Source organism: Aquarana catesbeiana, linkage group LG12 (assembly GCF_042186555.1).
Source record: "Aquarana catesbeiana isolate 2022-GZ linkage group LG12, ASM4218655v1, whole genome shotgun sequence".
Lineage (NCBI taxonomy): Eukaryota > Metazoa > Chordata > Amphibia > Anura > Ranidae > Aquarana > Aquarana catesbeiana.
In genome coordinates, this window is record NC_133335.1 from 67669936 (window position 1) to 67688553 (window position 18618).

The window sequence follows — 18618 nt, forward strand, 5'->3', positions numbered from 1 at the left end:
TTTGTGTTTCAAACTTTATCATACCCGGGATATCTACTAGACTCTGGTTTGGACAGATTTAAGTGTGTTATTGTTAAGATTTACAGACCTACAATATAAAACGCCAAATTTCCATGCAAAATAATTGTACCGCTTTCAGCACCTAAAATCCGAAATAATCATACCGTCAGGGAGGTTAAAGTGTCACTAAACACACATCATAAAAAACTATCAATAAATGCTGTATTACATGCTGTTCATACTCACTCAATCACTATGAGATTCTTTCTGTATTCCGAAGAAAAAAAAGTGGTTGATCTGGCTGTTCTCTCTCGCTCCCTTCTGTCCATGTTCCCCAAATCAGCTTGGGATTTTGCAGAGAAGTGTTGGCAGCTCTGCACATGCTCAGTTTTCAGTGTATTTCTACGCTGAGCATTTCCTCCCTATCACATCCGAGCAGTCCATGTGACTAAAGAGTCACACGTGGGCATATACACAGTGGTTTTCCAATAATAAGCCGCGCTATGAAAAGTGATAACATCATATGCAAAGTACATGCCATAAGGTAAGATAAAAAACTGAAGCCAGCCGGCTCTCTGTAACTGCCCGTGGTTCCGGGACTTCCATGTATAGCGGTGACGTCAGCACGTCACCCCTCCCTACGCATTTCGTCACACCTGACGTCGCCCTGGGGCACCTGACTGAGAGCAACTAAAGGCCGGGCTGGGTATTAGGCCATTGGTGCAAACTATCTCCCATAAGAGATCCATACCAGCTGGCAAGCGGCAGTGTGACGTTGGAAGACAGATCCTTTCCTGTATCACTACTCTTGGGTGTTGTGTGTGATAATAGCACCCAAGGATATTGATTATTAATCTGAAAGGACTCTTAATCCTTTAGTATTTGATCAATCACACTTTTTGTATCAATTTGCACCCAGTCACAATACTATATTTATTACTTGTCTAGTTTATAGCGCAGCTTATTGTTGGAAAATAGTTTGTGTATGCGTGTATCTTGCAGCAAAGTCACAGCTGTTTACGTTTATTACTGTTCTTGTATTCAATCACATATCTGATATCACTTTAGCTATAGGACAGCACAGTAATTATAAATTGTACCTATATACACAGTGGTAAATGACAGCCCACTCCTTCCCTCCTCCTCCATGCCCACTAACCAGCTAAACACAACAGGGGGTGGGATATTACATCTTGATTAATGGAGGCTTCATCCGATTCTAAGACACAAGCTGGAGCGGCGAGACATAGCCTGTGACTGGCAGAAATCTGCCCACACCATGCTATTGCGTCCCCCCTGCCCCAAAGTACCCCCCTCCCCCATGTTTAGGAGGGGGCTCTCACTCATCCCCCTCCTTTTCTGGCTTGCCAGGCTGCATGCTCAGATAAGGGTCTAGTATGGATTTTGGGGGGACCCTTTGCCTTTTTATTTTTTTTAACATGTGACCAGCAGCAGAGGACTAGACGCTCCTCCTGCTTATTTTTATTATTTTATTTTCAGGTACTTATGTTTCCCTGCAGATAGGCTGGGAAAGAGCTGGGTCATGTGACAGCTGTATATCGATTAGGAAAAAGGTACTTAAATGTTTTTTTATTATTAAAATACTTACAGTGCCAGGAACAATGTAAATGAAACAGTTTAAGCCCCTTTTGGGTGAACAATGTAAAAATGAGGTTTGGTCTAGGTGAACTCTATTGTGATCTAGCCCTGGAATATTAAAGCTTTGTAAAGGCTGATGTCATCAAAGTGGGAGTAAACTCCAATGGACAATTTTTACCTATAGGAAAGCCTATAGTAAGGCTTACCTATAGGTACAGTAAATATCTCCTAAACATGCACCGTTTAGAACATATTTACTTGTGGAGACACTGGTGACATCACCAGCACATGCACTCTGAAGGAATGGCATACCGTGCTGTTCCTTCAGAGCCCTGTGCCTTAAACAGTGGCTCCTGGGTGCATGCGCGGGAGTGACGCCATTGCGGGTCATCCAATCAAAGGACCGGAGCCCGCCAACCCGGAAGGAGGAAGACCGGGTGAAAAAAAAAAAAACTGGTTTACTAACGCTTTAAAGCACCGCCAACTTGTTTTTCTTTCCATGTGGGAAGCATTGGTGAGCTATATCTGTAGGCACCTGAAACCACAGAGATGGTTGGATTACTGGCTTTGAGCAACAGTTCCCTTTGGTACTGTGAGTAAGTAGGTTTAAACTGAGCTGCCCTACCATTTCTTTGTTTGTCAGTGTCCAGACCTCCTGTAGGCGGTAGTATAACCCGACAGTCTCTGAATCCCTGTGTCCCCAAGTGATTGCAGATCTCCTCAGAGGGGCCCCTTCCAGCCTCTGCCCAAAACAAAAAGTTTGGGCTGGAGTTGGACTTTAGTTTCAAACCTAAAAGAGCAGGTAATCACTAATACAGGCCTAATAAAGTATTTCAAATGTACAGAATAAAACAAGAAGGATATTATTGTTGTAACTGGTGCAGAAGTTCATCCGTAGGCAGAAACAGAGTATGGGTGAGGATGAAATCGTCCAATGCTAGTTCTGGGGAAAAAAGAAAAAAAAAATAACGAATTTGTATTGTTATTAAAAACAAGTCCTGTGAAAAAAACAGAAGTAAATGTATTCTCACAGCAAGCAATCAGATTTGTGGTGTAATTTTTTTACAGTATTTTATAAAGTGAGAGGCAACACAAACACGTTCTTCTCCCACCCTCCCCTATTATCCTGCTTTTACATTAAAAAAGGTTTATATTGCTTTAAAATGTTAGAAGCCACCAATTTATTGGTCAATGCATTCATTGCTATAAAATATGTTGCTATATGTGTCTAATTGGGGAGATTTCCCTTCACTTCCTGTCCCATTGGTGTAGCACGGGGGTCAGCAACCTGTAGACCGCGGCCAGGTAACTGGTAGATCATGGTCTGGGCTTGCTGACCCACCATTCCAGAGCATCAGAGTGCAATGCAGAGGGACTTCTTGTAAAGTTGGAGCTGTAGCAGGGAGCAAGAGCTACAAAATCTGATGCCTCCTCTGTAGTTCTGGCTCCTGACCCACGTGGAGTAATAACAACTGCACCCCACCTCTTACACCATGATAAAATGTAGTAAAAACTGTGCTGCGCTCAAAGTAAATAAAAATACCAACATATCCAATGAATATATCCAGTGAAAAAAAAGTGAATAAATGGTTGCTAGTGACATAGAATAATAATGTGTGAATGATATGTAAGCAAATTCAAACCCAAAATGAATAAATAATAATAATTGTCCCCTGACATAGAAATATATAAAATGAAAATGATCTACGCTCAGTGTAAAAGGAAATTACTTTACTAGTAACTGATAAAAATTAACACTACTGACAGCTGCACTCAAAAAATATTGCACATAATATTGATTTGCAGGTAAAAAGAAAGCAATGTTGCGCGGTCATCAAATACGTGCATAAATTCATAAATGTATATCAGTAAATTAATAATAAAGCGCATAAAGTGCCTCAAGCCAAAAAATAAAGTAAACTCATCAAATTTATATAATCCATTAAAAAAAAAAAATCTGTGCTATCGTGCAAAGAAAATAATATGCAGAAGAGTCCAAGTTGAAAGAGTTAGCCTCTTACCAGAAAAAGACAACCTGGTTAGGGTCTGACCTCGCTTTAGTGATTACAACCCTCACTATAAGTATGGAAGGTAACTCCCAGCAGGAAGGCCGATATAAATAATCAATCCCTCAGACACACTCACCAGATCACCACGACCACGGCAAAAGAACACTCCACTGTATATTAATCCTGCAAAATCACGTGGGGCATAATATAAAGAAAAAGGGAAGAGCACCTCATTGTGCAATATCCGCTCACATTTATTAAAAAAAAAAAATCTACTTACAAAGCTGACTGAAAACAACAGGCATTCGGTATACAATATCTTCCGGTGTTCTGTCAATTTCTCCAACCCATCAGAAACTCCAACCACGTCATTTCCAGTTTACTTAAACCTTAGTAATTGGAGATTTCGACGAATTAAAGAGTAAGAATCTCCACTCATAATATCCTGCAATGGACTCTATTCGGTTGCCGGTGTTGTGTCCAATCACTAATTCACCAAAAACTCCAATTGCTGCTGGCTTAAAGAACCGCAAGTTAAGCGGTTGGATTTTTTAGCGGGTTGGAGAATTTGACAGAACACCAGCCCCCAGGCGGGTGTGCTGAAATCACAGCTACGTCCTCCGCCCGACGTATGTTTTATCGAAAGAGGCGTTGTCACTGGGGCAACGGGAATAGCGGTGCTCACAGAAGGCAGGATTAAAGAACATCACAGAGCATACACTAGCGAGCGCTGCCACTTACTAGTGTTTAATAATAACACGGCCGCCATATTACTGGAGTCCAAGAAGGATCTCCAGCCCCTGTATATGATTTAGATCAAAAAAGGTATTAAGCAGTGAGGGAAAAAAGTATTTGATCCCCTGCTGATTTTGCATGTTTGCCCACTGACAAAGAAATGATAGGTTTACTTTAATAGTGAGAGACAGAACAACAAAATTATCAGAAAAAAGCATTTCAAAAAAGTTATAAATTGATTTTCATTTTAAATGAGTGAAATAAGTATTTGATCCCCTATCAATCAGCAAGATGTCTGGCTCCCAGATGTCTTCTATACAGGTAACTAGCTAAGATTAGGAGCACTCTCAAAAGGGAGTGCTCCTAATCTCAACTTGTTGCTTGTATAAAAGACACCTGTCCACAGAAGCAATCAGATTCCAATCTCTCAACCATGGCCAAGACCAAAGATCTGTCCAAGGATGTCAGGAACAAGATTGTAGTCCTACACAAGGCTGAAATGGGCTACAAGACCAATCGCCAAGCAACTTGGTGAGAGGGTGACAACAGTTGGTGCGATTATTCGCAAATAGAAGAAACCCAAAATAACTGTCAATCTCCCTCGGTCTGGGGCTCCATGCAAGTTCTCACCTCGTGGAGTCTCAATGATTATGAGAACAGTGAGAAATCAGCCCAGAACTACACAGGATAATCTTGTCAATGACCTCAAGGCAGCTGGGACCATAGTCACAAAGAAAACAATTGGTAACACACTATACTGTGAAGGATAGAAATCCTGCACCACCCACAAGGTCCCCCTGCTCAAAAAAGCACATTTATAGGCCCATCTGAATGATTCAGAGGAGAACTGGATGAAAGTGTTGTGGTCAGATGAGACCAAAATCAAGTCAAACATGGAGGTGGAAACATTATGCTTTGGGGTGTTTTTTATGCTAAGGGGACAGGACAACTTCACTGCATCAAAAGGGACGTTGGACGAGGCCACATAATGTCAATTCTTGGGTAAGAACCTCCTTCCCTCAGCCAGGGCATTGAAAATGGGTCGTGGATGGGTATTCCAGCATGACAATGACCCAAAACACACGGCCAAGGCAACAAAAGGAGGGTCTCAAGAAGAAACACATTAAGATCCTGGAGTGGCCTAGCCAGTCTCCAGACCTTAATCCCATCCCATATGTGGAGGGAGCTGAAGGTTTGAGTTACCAGACGTCAGCCTCGAAACCTTAATGACTTGGAGAGGATCCGCAAATAGGAGTGGGACAAAATCCCTTCTGAGATGTGTGCAAACCTGGTGGCCAACTACAAGAAACGTCTGATCTCTGGGATTGCCAACAAGGTTGTCGTGTTTTGCGAAGGGTCAAATACTTATTTCACTCATTAAAATGCAAATCAATTTATAACTTTTTTGAAATGCTTTTTCTGGATTTTGTTGTTATTCTGTCTCTCACTGTTAAAATAAACCTACCATTAAAATATAGACTGATCATTTCTTTGTCAGTAGGCAAACGTACAAAATCAGCAGGGGATCAAATACTTTTTTCCCCTCACTGTAAGTATATATATCCTAACACAGCTACATGGAGAAACATCTTATAAATGAGCTACTATAGAATGGAAAATTAATTCCATGTATACATATATTATTAAAAGTGGCAGCGTGTTCCAGGAATGCTGTATACTATGAATAAAAGTTCCAAAGAGCGAAAGAAAGAAAGGTGCGAATTTCTGGAGAGAAAGAAAGAAAGAGCGAAAGAAAGAAAGGTGCGAATTTCTGGAGAGAAAGAAAGAAAGAGCAAAAGAGAGAAAGGTGCGAATTTCTGGAGAGAAAGAAAGAAAGAGCAAAAGAGAGAAAGGTGCGAATTTCTGGAGAGAAAGAAAGAAAGAGCAAAAGAGAGAAAGGTGCGAATTTCTGGAGAGAAAGAAAGAAAGAGCAAAAGAGAGAAAGGTGCGAATTTCTGGAGAGAAAGAAAGAAAGAAAGAAAGAAAGAAAGAAAGAAAGAAAGAAAGAAAGAAAGAAAGAAAGAAAGAAAGAAAGAAAGAAAGAAAGAAAGAAAGAAAGAAAGAAAGAAAGAAAGAAAGAAAGAAAGAAAGAAAGAAAGAAAGAAAGAAAGAAAGAAAGAAAGAAGAGAGAGAGAGAGAGAGAGAGAGAGAGAGAGAGAGAAAGAAAGAAAGAAAGAAAGAAAAAAAGAGAAAGAAAGAAAAAAAGAAAAAAGAAAGAAAAAAGAGAAAGAAAGAAAAAAAGAAAGAAAAAAGAGAAAGAAAGAAAAAAAAAGAAAAAGAAGAAAAAAAAAAAAGAGAGAAAGAGAAAGAAAGAAAGAAAGAAAGAAAAAAAAAATTCTCCACGAGTTCAAATAAAATATGTGGCTGTGTCTCCTTTAAAAAAAAAAAAAAAATGTATGTATCGGGATGGTTCTGTTCCAATATTACACTTCTCCACAGTGACAACCACCACCAGGTGATCACACATCGGTGAGCCTGTCACTTTCATGGGGACATGAAAGTTATCATGGAGACACCATGATAACCTGACAGGGCTGCTAAGTGCTAACTAGTGATGCACCGAAATGAAGATTCAGGATGCACTTGGCCTAAAACCGAAACCAAAATGGACAGTTAAAAAAATAACTACACATACACACACACACACACACACACACACACACACATATATATATTTGTATTATATTAGAATTTTTATATCAGCAATTTAAATGAATATGAATTTATTCTTGGCCATGATCGGCACCTTTTTTTCTATTTTCGGACTATAATTTTCTGTGGCCGTTATCGGAGCCCCTTTTTTCCTATCGGCAAAACAGCTATAACCTTATTTTCGGCAGCCAATTTATCGGCGTACCCCTACTGCTGACTCTTTGCTTCCCTGACCAAAAGTTAAAAAAAAGTGCTGGTTTTAGATATGCTTTCAAGTATAACCTAATTACTAAAATCTCAAATGTATTTCACATGGTAACAGAATTAAGTAAATTTTGATATTTAAATTTAATTTAAATACATTTTGAAATTTTTAACACACAGGGTGACAACACTATATCCCTGTCTCCTTGCTTTGTCCCCCCCATTCCCACGGGCTCACAGCAGGGGGGTTCGGTGTGTCCCTGTTTTCCATTTCAGGTGCGAATCAGGTCCAAATTTCTGCCTGAATTCACATCTGATTTGGAGCCAAAGACGCACAGGACCCTCCTTCAAATCTGATCGCGGCCGCCACTGAGGTGTGTGAACTGGCTCCATTGAGAGCTGGTCAAACTCTCCTGTCATGCGAATTGGATGCCGAGAAAACCTGTACCCAATTCGAACCCAGCCTCAAACTAATTAATTTAATTTAATCTCCCTGGGATACTGAAGGCACTATATCCCATCAGAACCTTTTGCCCAAAGGATGGTGCCACCAGTGGGTTTCCATAATGTAAAATAAACAAGCATCCGCTCTAAAATTATGTACGGTGATCTTGTAGCAGGGGATAAGGACACAAACTACAGGGGACATGCTACAATATTGTTCATACAATTTCCATACAATCAACATTAGATCTATCAAAACTATGTCAAATGAGGTCCTATCTATATTATCCAATCCAATTGCATGCCCTTGCACTATATACTTGCTAGTAGATCTAAAGGAGATTGTACATTTTAATAACGAGGACATTTTTTTGGTGTTAAAATTCATCTGTCTTCAATCTCAGAGGTATGCTTCCCATAGTATTTACTCCATGGTTTATCATTCATCTTAGGACATGTTTCACATGTTCAATTTGACCCAATTTACTTGCACACTCCCAAAGCTTTAGTTATGCAACACAAGAATATACCTGTGTGTGTACCCTGGCAGGTTTACAGGTGCTACGTACGGCACGCCCAATTAGTACCTGTATAACACAATGTGCTCAATGAATTAACATATCTATATATCTACTGAGAGCAAGGAAAGACTTGAGCATTTCCAGACCAGTAAAGGTAGAAAATCCATACAAAAGAGCTAATCTGATCCTGTTCTGCTAAAAGAAGGTTTAAAGTGTACTATATAGACACCCAACACTGTATGATCCTGTCCTATAATCTACAATCAGGAGATCCCTGTACATTATATAGACACCCAACACGGTGTGATCCTGTCCTATAATAAGGAGATCCCTGTACATTATATAGACACCCAGCACTGTGTGATCCTGTCCTATAATAAGGAGATCCCTGTACATTATATAGACACCCAGTACTGTGTGATCCTGTCCTATAATCTACAATCAGGAGATCCCTGTACATTATATAGACACCCAGCACCGTGTGATCCTGTCCTTTAATCTACAATCATTAGATACCTGTACATTTTATAGACCCCCAACGCCATGTGATCACGGTCCATAATACAGCACTCAGGCCACATCAATTTCTAAAGAAGGGTCAGTATTCAGTAAAATCATCAGTAATGCATTGAATCAGACTAATCATGCATTTATAGACAAGAAAAGGTTAAAATCTTTCTATTCCATCAGTTTCTGGTAGAGCAAAACACAGTGACAGTCCCTTCTGCCCACGCACCTTGTTAGTAAAAGAATAGGACAGGCCCACTACTCATAGAGCCTCACAGCTCTGCACTAACCACCATAATAATAGCTCAGTATAACAAGTGGCAACATGAAAATGGGGCTCTAGCATATAATTTAACCTGTACAATAAATACTGGTTTCTATTCTAGTAAACAGACTAAATCTGCCTTCTGTATGACATTCATGCAAGCACTAGGGCAGGGGTGACAGCCCCCCCCCACGTTCCGGCACCTCTCTACATTATGCAGCCTCTTTTCAATATTCTGGGGTACATGTGTTGAGTGAACAGGCGTCGTGTTTGAGTGATGTGGTGGGGGTGGGTATTGGGGGGAGGGGATGTTCAGTAGAACTTCACATCTTGCTTCAACCTGCTGCTGTACAATCTGTTCTGTATTAATGTAGAGGATTCAGTGTTCTGTACAGTCCTAGGGCTCTAGAATCTCTAGTCTTGTTAATAATAAAGCTTTCATGTGAATCGATCAATACGAGTTTGCCTGCTTCGAATCTAGCAAAGCAGATTCAATAAGCGTAATGAAAATTTGCAAAGCGCAGAAACACCCCCCCACAGCCAATCAGCAACCGTCTACATCTCACGGTAAGATGACATTTGATGGACTGCTACCAATTACTGTCCTTCACACTTTTCATTGTACTGACAGTTATAGTTACAGACTGGGTTTGGCACAATCAGAAAAGGGGATAATGTACAGTAAAGACTGGGATCAAATGATTTGCCAGCATGCTGGTCAATCTCTCCAACCTGGCTCTGATGGTATCACTAGCGGTGCTCAGATATGAACTTAAACATCAAGGTGGGAATTGTCCACCTTTAAGTCTCTTTGACTAGTACATGACTACTATATAATTAGAATAAAATCATAGATACTATACTGCAGAATTCATGACCATATCAGTCAGCTCTAGGAGCCAGAGGGCTCCTAGAAAATAGCTTATACTCAGCATGGGGAAGCAAACAAAATAGCCCATCAACTCATGGTACACCTAAAGTCAATTACGACTCACCACCAGTAACACTCGTCCCTTAACAGGGTTTTTATAGTCCAAGGCTCACCGCCAGGAACACTTGTCCCTTAACAGGGTTTTTATAGTCCAAGGCTCACCGCCAGGAAACCTTGTCCCTTAACAGGGTTTTTATAGTCCAAGGCTCACCGCCAGGAACCCTTATCCCTTAAGCCCCATACACACAGGCTGAATGTTGGGAGACATCGGACGTTTGGCTGGCTTCTGTCGGACAAGCATGCTGGAAAACCAGCATCCGACCGACTCACGATCAGCACTTTCAGCCAATGGCAGAGAGAGCTGATTGGGGTGTTCTTGGGGGGGGGGGGGGGGTTGGTTGGGTTGCCCCCCTGTCAGAACACAACTCAGCGGAGGAGATCGCTGTACTAACTTTGGCTTGTTGGTACAGCAGCTCTGACCAGAACGGACAGTTTTTTCTTAGTTCAACCCGCCCGTTGAATTTTTGAAGGGGCCAAAATAAACTGAAAAATTCTGAAAAAAAAAAAAACAACATCAATTGCAGCCACTGTGCCCATCAATTGCAGCCACTGTAGTGCCATCAGTTGCCGCCACCGTGCCCATCAACTGCAGCCACCGTGCCCACCAACTGCAGGCATGTCACCCTGACGGCTCCAGTCCAGCCCCTCATTGTGATCATCCATCCTGGCCAGTGTCAGAGTGGAGATTGAATTCAGTCAGACTATCAGCGCTGTCCAGGGAAGTGTCAGTGTGTGCGGAATGGAGGGGCGGGTGGCAAGGTCTCAGGGAGGAGTGCAGTCTTGTCGGAGGATAGCGGCGTCTACACTTACCTTTACCCATAGTGATGGCCGGGAAGCCGGAAGTGATGCAGCGTTGCCGGAAAAAGCACCGCCCACCGGTCCCCGCCAATACAAAACAAGTTACTGGAGTATTAAACAAATAAGTGAAGAGTGGGCGTATTTGCGGGCGCTTCTCTTGCGTCCCAAACATGCCCTAAACACAGGCAAATCAGCTTCCCAGCTTGCAGTTAGCTGATTGCAAGATGGGAAGCCTCCCATAGTCCGCCGTGTGACCGGCGCCTGGTCACTCTTAAAGTGTCTTATTTATTTTTTTTAGAACAGCTTGAGGGGGGGGCTATGGACAGGCCCCCCACTGCCTCACAGACTCCTGCTGGTCCCAGAACCCATCACCCTACATGGGTGAGAACCTCTCAGCACTCAAATTGTGTTATCATCCCCCTTAAAGAGACTACATCTCAAATAGTGGGGACACATCTCCTTGTCCAGGACTTATCCTTGGCATCTTGAGATAGAATATACAGGATCAAGGTCTTGCAGATTGCAGAGTGTACGGCCCATACACTCTGCAATCTGCCTGACCTTGATTCTATATATTCTTTTAGCTTGTATTGCAGGATTGGAAACAGATATTTTTTTTCTTTGATACGACTTGTTTTGGAGAGATTGTATGTATTGCTGCATGACTGTGATCACTCTCTTTTTGTATATTTACTATTGTGACCAGTATACTTTATTGCAGACATTTTTTGTTCTCTTAAAACTCTGGCTCTCACACTTTGCTTACAACCATTTCTTCTTGCTTGCCGTCTACTCTAGAGCCTCCCCTTTCTATTTGATCTCCTCTCTATTTATCTTTTTTGCGACCAGTGGGACTGCTCTGCTATGGGTGTTGCGATCCCTATTCTGAGCTCAAATTGTTTTAATCTATCACTTATCTATTTATACCTTTAGCACATTTATTGGTTGTCTTTACACTGGGTTCCTGTCTGTTTTTGTACCTGTCTTAATCTACATAACTGTTGCAGGTTGCTCTGCAGCGCCCCCTTGTATTTTTTTTTTCTATACACGCTACATTCTCACCATGCTCGTCTACACCAGCTGTGCCTCAGCATGGGCGGCCAATGCCTGGATTTTGTTTCCTTTATTAATGTTTATTTAGCAGGTACTTTTGTTGTTTTTCTGTTCTCCCAAATTTGGACAATTTTCCCATTATTGCTTTTAGCTGGAACTTTGATATTTGCATTTGTTGATGTCATCACATGTGGTGATAATGATGGGAGGGGGTTTTAGGCCCCTTTCACACGATCGGATCGTTCAGGTCCGCCTGTCAGTTTTGACAGCGGACCTGAACGGGCGCTCCATGTTAGCCTATGGAATGTCGGATGTCAGTGGAGACATGTCCGCTGACATCCGACCCCGTCCGATCCGCTAAAAGCAGACGGATGGCCCTACGTCCGGGTCCGTCGCTGGCGGATCGGGTGAGATCTGATGAAAACGGACATGCTGTCTGTTTTCATCCGATCCCTCCATAGGCGGCAGCGACGCCTGACAAGCCCCTCCCCGCTCAGTGAGCAGAGAGGGACCTGTCATCCGCCGGCTCAGCAGAGATCAACGGACTGATCTCCCGCTGAGCCGGCGGACCGAGCCGGGTTCCGTAGAAACGGAGTCCGCCTTGTGTGAAAGGGGCCTTAGGATATATATGTTGTGTTGCTTCACTTGTTTGTTATCCTGAGGAAGACAAGCTTGTGCCTCGTCGAAACGTCAAATTAAACCGCCATCGTACGTTCAACATTCAAGACCCACGATTGCCTCTCTCTTTGGTTTATATGCACCACAGTCTTTGTTGATAGTAAGCCGCGTTCTTAAAAAGTGACATATTAACCAAATAAGTCAACACAAAACAAGAAGAATGAAAAATAAAAAGTGATTGAAAATGTTAAGGAAATCCCAAACAGCGAAACATGTGACTTATGTAGAGTCCTCCAATATCTATTGAAGATTCTGATGGTTCCTTCAGTGAAGGATGAACCAGCAGCCACAGGTTCAGTGAAAATCTTGCGACTTTATAATGTGAACACAGTGAATCCACCGCCACGCAAAGTGCACGCTTACCAGCTACACAAGTGTAAGCACTTGTGACTAATACCCAGCCAGGGCCTTTTCCTCCAAAGACTGCAGATGTTTGGTCTGGTCAGATGACATAGTAAGCCATTTTGGTCAGGAACATAATTGGTGGTACAGCTTATGGGCCCATACACGGTTCAAGTAGCGATGAACCATTAGAGGAACCATCAGAATTTTCAATAGATATTGGAGGACTCTACATAAGTCACATATTTCTCTGTTTGGGATTTCCTTAACATTTTTCAATCACTTTTTATTTTTCATTACTCTTGTTTTGTGTGCACTTCTTTTGGTAATATGTCACTTTTAAGAGGGCAGCTTACTTTTTATCCATTGTTTTGTTTGTATTTCACACATATACATATAATAGAGATATATATATATATATATATATATATATATATATATATATATATATATATATATATATAATCTCCTCATTAATGTACACACAGCACCCCATATTGACAGAAAAACACAGAATTGTTGACATTTTTGCAGATTTATTAAAAAAGAAAAACTGAAAAATCACATGGTCCTAAGTATTCAGACCCTTTGCTCAGTATTTAGTAGAAGCACCCTTTTGATCTAATACAGCCATGAGTCTTTTTGGGAAAAATTTGGGGATCCTCTGCCATTCCTTCTTGCAGATCCTCTCCAGTTCTGTCAGGTTGGATGGACGTTGGTGGACAGCCATTTTTAGGTCTCCCCAGAGATGCTCAATTGGGTTTAAGTCAGGGCTCTGGCTGGGCCATTCAAGAACAGTCACGGAGTTGTTGTGAAGCCACTCCTTCATTATTCTAGCTGTGTGCTTAGGGTCATTGTCTTGTTGGAAGGTAAACTTTTGGCCCACTCTGAGGTCCCGAGCACTCTGGAGAAGGTTTTCATCCAGGATATCCCTGTACTTGGCCGCATTCATCTTTCTCTCGATTGTAACCAGTCGTCCTGTCCCTGCAGCTGAAAAACACCCCCACAGCATGATGCTGCCACCACCATGCTTCACTGTTGGGACTGTATTGGACAGGTGATGAGCAGTGCCTGCTTTTCTCCACACATACCGCTTAGAATTAAGGCCAAAAAGTTCTATCTTGGTCTCATCAGACCAGAGAATCTTATTTCTCACCATCTTGGAGTCCTTCAGGTGTTTTTTTAGCAAACTCCATGTGGGCTTTCATGTGTCTTGCACTGAGGAGAGGCTTCTGTCGGGCCACTCTGCCATAAAGGAACCTTAAGTGCAGCAGAAATTTTTTTGTAACCTTAGCCAGATCTGTGCCTTGCCACAATTCTGTCTCTGAGCTCTTCAGGCAGTTCCTTTGGCCTCATGATTCTCATTTGCTCTGACATGCACTGGGAGCTGTAAGGTCTTATATAGACAGGTGTGTAGCTTTCCTAATCAAGTCCAATCAGTATAATCAAACACAGCTGGACTCAAATGAAGGTTTAGAACCATCTCAAGAATAATCAGAAGAAATGGACAGCACCTGAGTTAAATATATGAGTGTCACAGCAAAGGGTCTGAATACTTAGGACCATGTGATATTTCAGTTTTTCTTTTTTAATAAATCTGCAAAAATGTCAACAATTCTGTGTTTTTCTGTCAATATGGGGTGCTGTGTGTACATTAATGAGGAAAAAAAATGAACTTAAATGATTTTAGCAAATGGCTAAAATATAACAAAGAGTGAAAAATTTAAGGGGGTCTGAATACTTTCCGTTCCCACTGTATATATATTTTCAGGACTAGACATGCATTTTCAAAGCCATATTATGTTGCATCTATGGTTGTATTTAGCATATATTGCTTTGTAAAGTCAGCATGTCTTATTCTGCTGCTTCTCATCTGCGTTCTTTTCCTTAGAAATCAATACAAAAAGCATGGTAAAATGTAAAACACAAATTTAAGGCCAACTCCAGGCATAATCTGAAAATCCAGCCAGACAGTAATAAATATAAAATACCGTAATCCTTTTTTCTCAAACAAGAAAGAAAATAGGAAAAAAATAAAAACTGGAAGAAAGAAGACTGAATGATAAAGATACCAAAAAAATATGAGCTAGTAGTATAGGGTACCACATCCGTACCAAATGTAAATGAGAGATATATAACTCACTTTTTTTTAAATACTCAGGACAGATTTCTGAGTATTCTTAAAAGAATCAATATCATTTGATTAAAATAATTCTAAAATATATTAAAACAAAGCATAGCACAATTCATTTTACTCCAGCCTACATTGTGTGGCTACAGTGAGGGAAAAAATATTTGATCCCCTGCTGATTTTGTACATTTGCCCACTGACAACGAAATGATCAGTCTATACTTTTAATGGTAGGTTTATTTTAACAGCGAGAGACAGAACAACAACAAATCCAGGAAAACACATTTTAAAAAAAAGTTATAAATTGATTTGCATTTTAATGAGTAAAATAAATATTTGATCTATCAAATCAGCAAGACTTCTGGCTCCCAGGTGTATTCTACACAGCTAATGAGCTGAGATTAGGAGCACTCTCTTAAAGGGAGTGCTCCCAATCTCAGCTTGTTACCTGTATAAAAGACACCTGTCCACAGAAGCAATCAGATTCCAATCTCTTCACCATGGCCAAGACCAAAGATCTGTCCAAATATGTCAGGGACAATATTGTAGACCTACACAAGGCTGAAATGGGCTACAAGATCATTGCAAAGCAGGGTGACAACAGTTGGTGCGATTATTCACAAATGGCAGAAACACAAAATAACTGTCAATCTCCCTCGGTCTGGGGCTCCATGCAAGGTCTCACCTCGTGGAGTTCCAATGATCATGAAAACGATGAGGAATTAGCCCAGAACTACACAGGAGAATCTTGTCAATGATCTCAAGGCAGCTGAGACCATAGTCACCAAGAAAACAATTGGTAACACTAGGCCATGAGGGACTGAAATCCTGCAGCACCCGCAAGGTCTCCCCTGCTCAAGAAAGCACATGTATATGATTGACAGGAGAACTGGATGAAAGTGTTGTGGTTAGTGGTCATTGAGCTCTTTGGCACCAACTCGCTGTGTTTGGAGGAGGAGGAATGCTGCCCATGATCCCCAAAATACCATCCCCACCGTCAAACATGGAGGTGGAAACATTATGCTTTGGGGGTGTTTTTCTGCTTCACTGCATCAATGGGATGATGGACAGGGCCATCTACCGTCAAATCTTGGGCGAGAACTTCCTTCCCTCAGCCAGGGCATTGAAAATAGGTTGTGGATGAGAATTCCAGCATGACAATGACCTAAAACACACGGCCAAGGTAACAAAGAAGTGGCTCAAGAAGTACTGATACTTTTTTTCAAGTATTCGCTGTTAACGATTAGTGATACTTTTTTAAATGTCATGTGACAGTGGCACTAATATGCAGCACCGATAGGTGGCACAGATGAGGCATGAACTGTCAGTAGCTTTTTATTTATTTTTTATTTATTTAATTATTTTACTCTAGGAAGGATCCTGGTGGTTCCAAACTTCTTCAATTTATGGATGGTGGCGGCCACTGTGCTCATTGGGGCCTTCAATGCTGCAGAAATTTTTTTGTACCCTTCCCCAGATCTGTGCCTCAATACCATCCTGTCTCAGAGGTCTACAGACAATTCCTTGAACTTCCATGGCTTGGTTTGTGCTCTGACATGCACTAACTGTGGGACCTTTTATAGATAGGTGTGTGCCTTTCCAAACCATGTCCATTCAACTGAATTTACCACAGGTGGACTCCAATCAAGTTGTAGAAACATCTTAGACCCCTTTCACACCGAGCCGCCCCAGGCGTCAGCGGTAAAGCTGTGCTATTTTTAGTGCCGCTTTACCATCGTTTTAGCGGCACTAATGGGGAGGAGCGGTGAGTTCACCGCTCCAAAGAAGCTGCTGCCAGGACTTTTTCTGACGCCCTGCCAGCGCACTGCTCCAGTGTGAAAGCCCTCAGGCTTTCACACTGGAGTGCATGGAGCAGCCGTTTTAGGGCGGTTTGCAGGCGCTATTTTTAACGTTATAGCACCTGCAAAACGCCTCAGTGTGAAAGGGGTCTTAAGGATGATCAGTGGAAACAGGGTGCACCTGAGCTCAATTTTGAGTCATGGCAAAGGCTGTTAATACTTCTGTACATGTATTTTTTTTTCCATTTTTAATAAATTTGCAATATTTCAAACAAACTTCCTTTTACGTTATCATTATGGGGTATTGTTTGTAGAATTTTGAGGAAAATAATGAATTGAATCCATTTTGGAATAGGGCTGTACCACAAAATGTGGAAAAAGTGAAATGCTGTGAATACTTTCTGGTTGCACTGTATATATTCAGAAAAAAACAAAAAAAACAAAAAACAACAAAAAAACTGCAAACTGATTTTCTGCTTCAGCCAGAGCTTTTATGTTCTTCCTATTGTTACCAACACTGAAGACAGCTGCTTTACTAAACAGTATTGCACAATATACAGAAACTTGCACAGCAGGTTATGGATTGCACAGTTGGGTCAGGACTGGCACTGTAGTAAAGATGCTGTACGACTCCTATAGAAACAAGTGAATATATTTATGCTTTATTATAGAGAGGACCTATCAGTAACACTTAGTTATAGTTATATCATAAAAGCATCAAGGTCTTCAGCATCCATACTGAGCGCCTGCATATGCCTAAAGCTTAAAACTCCCAGCTTTGTATTCCTAACCAATGTGCAGGTACCAGCATGCCCGACAGCCCCACACCTGAAAGGGAAAGGAGCTTCTTCTATTGACAATAAAGTTTATAGGATGGTGATGGATTTCTCAGTGACATCATAACGATTGATAAAGACTTTTCGGCAAGGGTAGGGAATTTCCCGAAATTCAGGTGAGTGAGCTTTTCACCTGAGACTTAACAAAATAAAGAAAGAGACACCAGGCGATACCTACAACTGAAATTCATTTTTGGGTGGGCTTATCTTTTAACCACTTCAGCTCCAGAAGATTTACCCCCTTCTTGACAGAGCCATTTTTTTGCGATACGGCACAGCGTTACTTTGCGCGGCCATGAGACGCTGTACCCTAATTTTTTCCCCCCACAAATAGAGCTTTCTTTTGGTGGTATTTGATCACCTCTGCGGTTTTTATTTTTTGCACTATAAACAAAAAAATCCGCCAATTTTGAATAAAAAAAAAAAATTTATTCTTATTTTTACTCTCTGCTATAAAACACACACATGTAAAAAAAAAAAAAAAAAAAAAAATCAAATTTGTTCATCAATTTGGGCTAGTATATATTCGGCTTCATATTTCTGGCAAAAAATACCAATAAGTATATATTAATTGGTTTGCGCAAAAGTTATAGCGTCTACAAAACTATAGGATATATATATTTTATTTCTTTACTACTAATGGCGGTGATCAAGGACTTATAGTGGCACTGCGATATTGCGGCAGACAAAATCGGACACCTGCCACTTTTGACACCAATACAGTGAACAGTGCTAAAAAAAAAAAAATGCACGGTCACTGTACTAATGACACTGGCAGAGAAGGGGTTAACATCAGGGGCAATCAAAGGGTTAAAGCGGGGTTCCACCCAAATTTTGAACAATATTTGTATGTTCTCTTCCTTGCCTAGATGCTGACATGCCGTTTAAAAAAATTTAAATCGCCGTAATTACCTTTTATTTTTCTATTCTTCTTTGCACTTCCTGGTTCTCCTCCCGTGGGAGTAGGCGTGTTTCTAGCCTCTCCCAGACTCCTGGGAGCTAGTCTCAGGCTTCCTAGGATGCCACTGAGCATGTGCGGGAACGAGCGGTGAAT

At 41.3% G+C, this 18618-nt stretch overlaps 1 protein-coding gene across 1 annotated transcript in view; it reads right to left on the reverse strand.

Annotated features, from left to right (window-relative positions):
- Positions 1-18618, reverse strand: part of RAPGEFL1 (Rap guanine nucleotide exchange factor like 1) — a 97868-nt gene that overhangs the window by 60907 nt on the left and 18343 nt on the right. Inside the window, exon 2 of the mRNA XM_073608000.1 lies at positions 2464-2542. Coding sequence (XP_073464101.1) covers positions 2464-2542 — 79 coding nt within the window. The remainder of the gene's footprint in view (positions 1-2463; positions 2543-18618) is intronic.